Source organism: Topomyia yanbarensis, chromosome 1 (assembly GCF_030247195.1).
Source record: "Topomyia yanbarensis strain Yona2022 chromosome 1, ASM3024719v1, whole genome shotgun sequence".
NCBI classification, from domain to species: domain Eukaryota; kingdom Metazoa; phylum Arthropoda; class Insecta; order Diptera; family Culicidae; genus Topomyia; species Topomyia yanbarensis.
In genome coordinates, this window is record NC_080670.1 from 7,160,278 (window position 1) to 7,171,206 (window position 10,929).

Consider the following 10,929-nt stretch of genomic DNA (forward strand, 5'->3'; position numbering starts at 1 on the left):
CAAGATCTTGTTCTTTCAAAATGAACGTTGGTTGGTTTGTTTCAAACTGGCAGTGCATTTAATCTATCGTTATAAAGCATATTTCTAACGACACCCAAGCCAAATGTTGCTCGCCCTCCGCGGATAGCCCCTTTCCGGGCGAACCCGGTCATTGTTATACAACCAGTAGTAGTTACCTTTGAAAAAGTACGTTTTACCACTAGCAACCGAAGTGGCCGCGTCCAGATTGGTCGGTATGCCGTACCATCGGTCCATCGACATTGGGTAACCTTCGTCCGCCTGCTCGGCCGTGTCGTTGTACCGCCAGAATTGGTCACCGGCAAAAATGTAGGTTTTCTGGTTTTTGGCTGTGGAAAAAGTGGCACTTAGGTAAAGTAAACTAGCTAATGGATGCTTGCTCCCTGGTTCATCTCAGTCGCTTTATTCATTTAACTCCTCGTTATATATAGGACAAATTCCTAAGCAAAAGTGGACTATAGTGAATAATGTTGAAATGTGATTGAACAAGTTTACGATGCGCGATTAGGTTCTTTACTGACACAGTTAGCCTCACTTTTCTTGACAGTTCACTAGTACTGTTTACATGGACTTAGACATTTTTGCGGGCTACTAGATTAGCTCGAAGCAAATTGCAAAGAATTCTAGCCACATGTTTGGCTAGAATTCTTGGTCCTAAGTGCAAATGACAATTTCTCTTTGTTTACTTTCTCTTCCGCTAATAACTCGCCGTTTATGCGTTTGTTCCTTAATTTTTAGCATAATATGCTAGTCAAAATCAGAGTATTTCGATGTATACTGAAACAATATTGAAAAGTTTTATGATGACACCGTAATAATCGAAAGAGAAAGTAAACAAAGAGAGGCTCTCATTGCACTTAGGACCATATGACATGTTTGTCTAGAATTTTTGTAAGTTCATATGGTTCATATAAACAGTACAAGCGAATTGTCAAAAATGAACACTCGATTTCTTTTGTGACGTCAGCGTAAAGTATTGAATACTTTACGGTGACGTCACAAATAAACTAAGTGTTCTTTTTCGACAGTTCGCTTGTACTGTTTACATGGACTTAGAAAAATTCTTTACGATTTGCTTTGAGCGAATCTAGTCATCCACAATTTTTTCTAAGTACAATCGAACTGTCAAGAAAAGTGAGGTTAACTGTTTCAGTAAAGAACCTAATTCAATATTTCAAGCAAACTTATTGAAAAGGTCCTATGTGCAAATGAGAGCCTCTCCTTGTTTACTTTCTCTTCGGCTAATAACATGGTCGCATTTGCATTTGCTGCTTAACTCTTTGCTTAATATGCTAGTGGAAATCATGCTCTTCCAATGTGTATTGGAACATTATTGGAAAGATTTGTGGTAAAGCCGCGATAATCCAAAGAGAAAGTAAACAAAGAGAGGCTCTCTTTTGCACATAGGTCCATTTCAAAAAGTACGCGAGATTTAGGACTCACTCGTAACCCTTGCAGGTCTGGTGTTGGTATGAAGCCAACCAATCTGATCCTACGAATGAGATGAATAAGGGATTAGAACTAAACTTACACCAAACCATTGCGGCGTCCACTTTCTGCAAGCTATCCGGTAGGCCGTAATCCGTGATCGGACGAGCTTCCGGATGAAGGAAGTTCAACCCGTCGAAGATCCAGTACAGTTTGCCTGTTCGAATAGTTAAATCAGTCAGTTAATCTCAATTTTCTTTTGTAGCTGAATTGGGCTTTATGGAAGTTTTGAATCTTTTGATTTGGGGAGATGATTTCAAAATTTTAAAAAAAAAAATACTTAACCCTCAAATAGGCAAGAGGCCTGGCTGGTTACAATTTTCTAGTTTGAATGAACGTTCGGGCTTTCAATTGTCTCACTGACAAAAAAATCAAAAAGGCTTATAGTTGCACTGGTTCTCAGGAGCGGTGCTTCTTGAAGTAACGATTTTAGCTTGCTTTTTTGAGGGTTAAAGACGAACCAGCATCTATGTTAATATCTTCTCAAATAAAACCCCGTAACTTAAAAAAACAAAATATCCAAATATAAAGAATAATACAAAAAAGTAGAACATAAAAAGTAAATCAGTAAAATATCACAAGAAAATCGAAAGAGGATTAGAAGATAAAAAATATCAGAGGATTAAAGAAAATCAAAAGAAGATCAAATGGAGTATGAAACAAAAAGATTCAAAGAAGATCGACTAAAAATCAAGAAAATATCACAAGAAGATCATAGCAAGATCGAACAAAAGGTCTGTAGAAGATAAAAAGACGATTAAAAAGTAAAAGATGGTAAAAATAAAATAAAATATAGTCAACAGTAGATCAAAAGAAGGTGAAAGAAGATCTACAGAAGATCAAAAGAAGGAATATTTGAGGATCAACAGAAGACCACAAAAAGATCAAAAGAGAATCAAACAGAAATCAAAAGATCACAAAGAAAATCAAAGAGAGCTGGGAAGAAAATTAAAGGAAGGTCAGCAGAAAATCAAAAGAAAAAAATCGAGAGATCAAGAGGGTCAAAAGAACATCAAAACAAGATCAATGTAGATCAAGAAGTTTAGAAAGAAAATCAAAAGAAGGTTTGAAGATCAAACGAAGATCAAGATTTAAAAGGGTTTAAGAAGAAAATCAAGAAAAGGACAAAAGAAGATCGAAATAAGACCAAACGAAAATGAAAAAAAAACTAAAAAAGCATAGCAAGGCATGACCATGTTTATCCAAAGAAGAGCAGATAAGGATCAGAAAACGATAGCTAGGAGATGGAGATAATCGAAAGATCGAAAGAAATTCAAACTGAAGAATGTCAAAGGATAAAAAAATTAAAACAAAATCAAATGAAGACCAACAGAGAATCAATTGCGATTAAAAGAAAATCAGAAGATCAAAAAATATCAAAGGATAAAAAATGATCAAATCATCGACAAATGGTAAAAAGATCAAAAAATGATCAACAGACCAAAAAATTATAAACAGATCAAAATGGTCAAAAGATAAAAAAAAACTATCAAAAACTGATGAAAAGAAAAAAAAATGATAAAAAGACCTAAAATGATCAATAGACCAAAAAATGATCAATATAAAAAAATGATCGAAGGATAAGAAAATGATCAAAGACCATAAAGTGATCAACTGATCAAAAAATGATCAACCGATAAAAAAATGATCAAACGATAAAAAAATGTTCAACCGATCAAAAAATGATCAACCGATCAAAAATTGGTCAACCGATCAAAAAATGATCAACCGATCAAAAAATGATCAACCGATCAAAAAATGACCAACTGATCAAAAAATGATCAACCGATCAATAATATATCAACCGATCAAAAAATGATCCACCGATTAAAAAACAACATCAAAAGATCAACAGATCAAAAGATGATCAAAAGATCAACAGATCAAAAGATGATCAAAAGATCAACAAAACAATATAAATGAGCAATCAAAAAATCTACTGTTCCGATAATCAAATGATTAAACTCAATAGACCACCGGATCAAAATTTCACAGAATCAGCAGGAACAGGATCAAATGATTATAGGATTAAATGGTTTTGACCATCTTTTGAGATTAAACGATTAAAAATAAAAAAATTAAAAAATCCAACGATCAACAGATTAATATATCAAAAGATCTAATTACCAAAAGATCAACTGGTCACTGATCAAATCAGATGATCAATTGAATTGATGTAATGATCAATTGATCTGGCAATCAGCTGATCAAATGATGGGAGATCAAATGATTGTCAAATGATGATTAAATGTCCAAAAAAATAAATAATTAAAATAGCAATGAATCAAAAAGCCATATGATAAACTGATAAAATGTTTAAATGGTCAAATGATTAAGCTATGAAATGATCACATCATCAATTGAACAAATAATAACCATAAAAAAATCGATCTTCAGATCTTTAGAAAGATTAAATGACCTTGTGTAAAAGATCTTTACGTCGAAAATATAAAAATCCAAAGATCCGCCCGGACTATTGTTGTACTAACAAAAATAAAAACACTCAACAAATCTCACCGGAAAACAGAACCACACTGTTATCGAACTCCCGCTCGTACACCGCATCGATCTGCTGGACGTTTCTCGGAAAACCCCGGAACACCTGCCAAATCTTCACCGGATAGCCCTCCTTCACGCGATACTTATCCGTCAACCGCCATAGGTGGGCCCCCTTAAAAATGAACACTTCTCCGCGGAGTACTCCAACCGCATCGAAGCTACCGGCGCAAACATCGGCGATAGCCTCCGTAAACTGCGGAACGATCTCCGTAACGTCGCCTCCATGGTGTCGCGTGATGTGATCATCGACGGTCGTATAATCTCCAACGAAGGTGATCGGTAGATCGTACAGCTTCGTCGTTACTTCCATCTCGACGGTTGTAGTCGTAGCTTCGGTGACGAAATCCGGAAGCTTCGAAGCCGGTTCATCCGGTGTTCGCTCCGTGGGTTCTTCGTATTCGTACTCGTCATCGTCGCTTGTTGTGTTCGGTGGGAGATGGGGTTCCTCGGTAATGTAGGGATTCTGAACTGATATGAGGATTGAGTAAGCTACATTTCTAAATTTGTCGATCAACTTACTGTACAGTTTGTACATCGCTAGTATATCATCGTAATCCAGCGAACCTTGGGTGATTCCTTTGTAGTAGGGAAACATCAGCGAGGAATACACCGGGGAATGTGCCAGGCCCAACGAGTGACCTAATTCGTGGATGGCAACCGAGTAAAAATCGACACCATCCGCTAGATGAGTAGAATTCTCCTTCCAGTTTTCGTCCTCGTCGAAATGGATGTCACCACCGTAAGCATTCATCTCGTACGGATAGAAAGCGTGGGCCAAGATGTTCCCTGGTCCGTCAAACGGGTAGCTGTCAATGGTGGATGGAGTGCTTTAATTTAGGAGACACATTTTCGATCGGAACTCACTTGTCCCCGTGGTGGCCACTTCCAAAGCCTACTATGATGTCCGCTGAAGGATCATACACTCGAACGAATCGCAGATTGCTGTATTTGGCCCACTCGCCAAATGCTCTCTCCATGAACAGGGCAACCGAGTCCTCGCCTACTTTGCTACTCCAGTTGGCAATGCTAGATAATAGAAAATATCGTGATTTAGTTAGTATAGTGAAGCAAGCTATGGAACGACCTTTTATTTCTTTTCGGGGGCTTCTCATCGTCGAAGTTATCCTTTCACTTTCATGGCAACCACTTGTTTCTTATGGGACGGGCGAATCATCGCAACAGACTTTTTGCCGAGCCCATTTATTATGTATGGTTCATAAATTTGTTATCCCCTCTCCCGCTTCTCTCCGCACCGTGTAGTATTCCAACCGAAACGAGGAACCATCAAAAACAAATTAATCGCACCTGCTGTTTACCTCGCTGATGATGCGATAGTTGCTGGTTGGGAGGGTTTTTGTCGTAAGTGCAAACCTGTGTCGAGGTGTACATTCAATTGCAGTGAAAGTTTTAGGGCCGATCAAAGCATGCGTCGCTCGAAACCGATGGTGGTCTCCGGGTGTGTGTGTGTGTTTGGTGTGGATCACAATTATCAACCGAGCCCTGGCGATGAAATGCGTGGCAACACAGGCTAGGCCTCGATCCTTTTATGGGCGGACGATCAGATGAACCGATAATGGTTGGAGCCTACCGTGGTCCAGTAGGTGCGTAGATCGTCTTTTGACAATGAAGTTGTACTAGTAGAAGGATTAACTGGTGCTCGAGTGCCACCCAGGTGCGGACGGATGGGGCTACACGATCAAGTGATTTGTCAAAATTTACCGTCTGTTGATGTCGGAGCATTTTTTGTTGAGTTTGGACACTTGATGACTGTGCGTGTCGAACGATATTTTATACGGCGTAAATGAGGCAAGGTAATGAGTTTCTTCGTTGCCACAGACTCCAATGTAGGCATCAAAGGAATATTTTTTGGCCATATTAAGCTATCTGTTGTAGAGATTATAGATATTAATATGATAACATACTTACAAGTAGGTAATTTTCCTTTTGCGCCAGCTCTCGGAGCCAATCACGTACCGTCTATGACGGATCGAGTTTTCCTGATGGTGCCCGAGGTCCACTACTCCACAGCGAGGCGATGACATTAACTTGAATTCGACCACAACCGAAAGATAGGAAACGTTTTATTTACTCGAAAATACTTGATTCTATTTAGCCATGGCATACTTTGACAGCTTTTACCGTGACTCAACACAAGAACCAAACTAACCTGGATAGTTCTTTGATCCAGCTGACCCGTTTCCGGCAGTGCCCCATAGTGCTGAATGTTCTTGATCGCCTCGACCACCGCCTCCTCACTGTACAACGCTTCGGCTTGATTGGGACCCTTCTCCAGGTAGCCGAATCGACGCATGAAGTCAAACTGTCACAGTGTAATGGTACAAATAAATGTAAACAGCTTTAACACGATCAGTTATGACATTAGTAATCTGTAACCCACCATAGCTTTCGTGGGAACCTGACTGGACGTAACAATATCAACGTGATCCCACACCGGTGCCCCCAGAAATCTTCTCGGAGTGTAACTAATTAGTACAAACACAATGACGGTTCCCACTCGACGCAGCCGGCGAGTGTCATTCACAAACAATTTTGGCGCCATTGCATTTCACCTTTATCAAATGGGAACAGAACCAGAGGAGTCTTTTTCCCACCAGAAGCACAATCGAACTAAGACGAGCTTCGTTCGCTCAAATGCTAATTACCACCCATCGCCGAGAGCATAGAAAATAATTATTAATTCTCTTTCTCCCGTCGGTCGGCCAGTGGTCAGATCTGGAAGAAATGGATTTCTCGGTTATCTCCGACGATCGTGCGCAATTATGGTTATCGGGCGCCGGTCACAGCAACCAGCACGCGTCCACTTCTCGGCAATGCAACAAAATATACCACCGAAACGAAGTAGGCGCCATTGTAAGCAAATTAAGAGCGGATGAGCGATTCGCAGCGCGTGTTTACAACTCTCTCCCGCGACTGACTGGTGTCACTATACACGGAAAGTTGTTCGGTGAGAATAAATTATTTATTTGAATGTTTTGCATATCAATTATTTTGACATGTCTGGAATTGTAGTGAGAGTGACCAGAAAAAAGTAAGCACCATCTGAGTCGATTACTATTCCTACCAGGAGTGTCTGGTTCAAATTTAAGCCAAATCGCCTTAAAGATTTTATGAAATCTGAAGTTCCTGGGAATTTAAAATGAAGTTCCTGGGTGCTTCCATCGAAGTTTCCGAGAGCTGCTAGTTCCTGAGAACATCAACTGAAGTTCCTTGGAACTTCAACCGAAGCTCTTGGGAACTTCAACCGAAGTTTCTGGGAACTTCTATCGAAATTCCTAGGAACTTCAACTGAAGTTTCTGGGAACTTCGACCGAAGTTGCTGGGAATTTCTGAGAACTACAACCAAAATTCCTGGGAACTTCAACCGAAGTTCCTGGGAACTTCAATCAAAGTTCCTGGGAACTTCAACGAAAGTTCCTGGGAACTTCAATCAAAGTTTCTGGGAACATCAACGAAAGTTCCTGGGAACTTCAACCAAAGTTCCTGGGAACTTCAACCAAAGTCCCTGGGAACTTCAACCAAAGTCCCTGGGAACTTCAACCAAAGTTCCAGGGAACTTCAACCGAAGTTCCTAGGAACTTCAACCGGAGGTCCTGGGAACTTCAACCAAAGGTCCTGGAAACCTCAAACGAAGTTCCTCGGAACTTCAACCGAATTTGCTGGGAACTTCAACCGAAGTTGCTGGGAACTTCAACCGAAGTTCCTTAGAACTTCAACAGAAATTCAACTGAAGTTCCTGAGAACTTCAACTGAAGTTCCTGAGAACTTCAACTGAAGTTCCTTAGAACTTCAAAAAAGTGCCTGGAAATTTCCAAAGAAGTTCCTGGGAACTTCAACGGAACTTTTTGGGAAGTTCAACTGAGCTTCCGGGATAACCGAAATTCCTGTGACTTCAAATGAAATTTTTGGAAAATTCAACGATAGTGCCTAGAAACTTCAACCGGCGTAGCTGGAAACTTTCTTCCGAATTTCCTGGCAACTTCAACAGAAGTTCCTGTGAACCTCGACAGAAGTTCCTGGGAACTTCTACCGAAGTTCCTGAGATCTTCAACCGAAATTCCCGAGAACTTTATCTGAAGTTCCTGAGAACTTCAACCGAAATTCCTGAGAACTTCAACTGAAGTTCCTGAGAACTTCAACTGATGTTCTTGAGAACTTCAACTGAAGTTCCTGAGAACTTCAACTGAAGTTCCCGAGAACTTCAACTGAAGTTCCTGAGAACTTGAACTGAAGTTCCTGAGAACTTCAACTTAAGTTCCTGAGAACTTCAACTGACGTTCCTGAGAACTTCAATTGAATTTCCTGAGAAGTTGAAGGCTGAAGTTCCTGGGAACTTCAACTGAAGTTCCTGAGAACTTCAACTGAAGTTCCTGAAAACTTCAACTGAAGTTCCTGAGAACTTCAACTGAAGTTCCTGAGAACTTCAACTGAAGTTTCTGAGAACTTCAACTGAAGTTACTGAGAACTTCAACTGAAGTTCCTGAGAACTTCAACTGAAGTTCCTGAGAACTTCAACTGAAGTTCCTGAGAACTTCAACTGAAGTTCCTGAGAACTTCAACTGAAGTTCCTGAGAACTTCAACTGAAGTTCCTGAGAACTTCAACTGAAGTTCCTGAGAACTTCAACTGAAGTTCCTGAGAACTTCAACTGAAGTTCCTGAGAACTTCAACTGAAGTTCCTGAGAACTTCAACTGAAGTTCCTGAGAACTTCAACTGAAGTTCCTGAGAACTTCAACTGAAGTTCCTGAGAACTGCAACTGAAGTTCCTGAGAACTGCAACTGATGTTCCTGAGAACTTCAACTGAAGTTCCTGAGAATTTGAACTGAAGTTCCTGAGAACTTCAACTAAAGTGCCTGAGAACTTCAACTGAAGTTTCTTAGAAGTTCAATTGAATTTCATGAGAAGTTGAAGGCTGAAGTTCCTGTGAACTTCAACTGAAGTTCCTGTGAATTTCAACTGAATTTCCTGAGAACTTCAACTGAAGTTCCTGAGAACTTCAACTGAAGTTCCTGAGAACTTCAACAGAAGTTCCTGAGAACTTCCACTGAAGTTCCTGAGAACTTCCACTGAAGTTCCTGAGAACTTCAACTGAAGTTCCTGAGAACTTCAACTGAAGTTCCTGAGAACTTCAACTGAAGTTCCTGAGAACTTCAACTGAAGTTCCTGAGAACTTCAACTGAAGTTCTTGAGAACTTCTACTGAAGTTCCTGAGAACTTCAACTGAAGTTCCTGAGAACTTCAACTGAAGTTCCTGAGAACTTCAACTGAAGTTCCTGAGAACTTCAACTGAAGTTCCTGGGAAATTCAACCAATGCCCCTGGAACATCAACCGAAGCTCTTGGGAATTTTAACCGAAGTGCCTAGGAACTTCAACCGAAGTTGCTGGGAATTTCAACCAAAGTTCTTGGGAACTTGAAACCGAAGTACCTGGAAACTTCACCAGAAGTACCTGAAAAACTTCAACCGAAGTTCCTGTGAACTTCAACCGAAATCCCTGGGAACCTCAATCGAAGTTTCTTGGAATTTCAATAGATGTTCCTGGGAACGTCGACTACAGTTCCTAACAACTTCAACAGCAGTTTCTGGGAATTTCAACAGATGTTTCTCAGAACTTCAACCGAAATGCCTGGGAACTTCAAAAGAAGTTCCTGGGAACTTCAAGACAACTTTCTAGGAAGTTCAACCGAACTTTTTGGGTAGTTCAACCGAAGCTCCTGGCAACTTCGCCGAAGTTCCTGGTAATTTTAACAGAAGTGCCTTGGAACTTCACCAGAAGTTCCTGGGAATTTCAAAAGAAATTCCTGGGAACTTTAACCGAAGCTTCTGGGAACTTCAGGAAACTAGAACAGAGCTTTCTGGAAAGTTCAACCGAATTTCCTGAGAACTTCTCCAGGGAACTTCAACAGAAGTTCCTGGGAAATTCAACAGGATTTCCTGGAAAAATCAACAGAAGTTCTTCAAAACTTCAACAGAAGCTCCTCAGGACTTCGACCGAACTTCCTGGAAACTTCAATAGATCGTGTACTCGAAGACTAACTAACCAACTAAATTATAAACTATGCTTCACAGGTCGCAGTGGTTTGCACTCCGAAATTCTCGACTTTCCTGTTGCTTTCCGCTATTTTCTATCTAGTACATCGTTTTAATCCTCTACGTACTTGAGCCTCTTAGCCACTTCACTCGGATATTCCCCAGCAGTAAGTTATCGCAAGCCATTTAGCTACTGATGTAAAAAAAACAATACTTATCTCACACACCTCAAATCTCGTTGGCAGAATAGAGAATACAGTAGTTTGTTTTTTCGTCGCAGGAGGACAATTGGAGCGTAACTAAACCATAACATTTGAACACACATAAGAAACAAAAATTACTACATCTATCTAGACCAACAGAACGAACGCATCGCTTTTGTATTGTCTCTTAGCTCTGCATAAAATGCCTTTCAATATAGTTTTTCCGATTTATGCTAAAAAAATTGTGGACGCCATAATAATTGAAAGAGAAAGTAAACACAGAGGCTCTCAACATTACCCCAGAATTGAAAATTTACCCCAGAATTATTCTAAATTTATCACTTCCAAACAGCGTTTTATGTGCCTTAATTTTGCTTTTCGTCTAAATACCAATACCAAAAAAACAATCGTACTACGGAATCCAGCATCAAAATTCCTTCCGTCAGTCTTTAACGAAAATTTTGTTTACCAACAAAACTCTCTGTTTTTTATCTACCCCAAGTAGAAACCTCGTGGCGTTGAGAACAAAAAAGAAAACCTAAAAATAAAACCAGCAACGAAAGTGAAGCAAGGGCCCCCTTCGCTTTAATCCTAGTTTCGTTCATCAACAGC

The 10,929-nt window shown here is 40.0% G+C and overlaps 1 protein-coding gene across 1 annotated transcript; it reads right to left on the bottom strand.

The window, feature by feature from the left end:
* Nucleotides 1-35: 35 nt before the first annotated feature.
* Nucleotides 36-6,784, bottom strand: LOC131676752 (matrix metalloproteinase-2-like). Its single transcript, XM_058956041.1, has 8 exons — nt 6,464-6,784; nt 6,233-6,385; nt 5,992-6,110; nt 4,930-5,091; nt 4,585-4,871; nt 4,024-4,533; nt 1,550-1,663; nt 36-347 (listed from the first exon to the last, which is right to left on the bottom strand). Exons 1-8 carry the CDS (start codon nt 6,623-6,625, stop codon nt 85-87), a joined length of 1,770 nt encoding a protein of 589 aa, XP_058812024.1. The 5' UTR covers nt 6,626-6,784; the 3' UTR covers nt 36-84.
* Between the last annotated feature and the right edge of the window lie 4,145 nt (nt 6,785-10,929).

Coding starts and splice junctions, on each gene's coding strand:
- LOC131676752 (XM_058956041.1), bottom strand. CDS start 6,625: ATGGCGCCAAAATTGTTTGTGAATGACACTCGCCGGCTGCGTCGAGTG. Junction 4,534..4,584: donor AGCGATGTACAAACTGTACA/GTAAGTTGATCG, acceptor TCCTCATATCAG/TTCAGAATCCCTACATTACC. Junction 348..1,549: donor GGACGCCGCAATGGTTTGGT/GTAAGTTTAGTT, acceptor CTTTTTCCACAG/CCAAAAACCAGAAAACCTAC.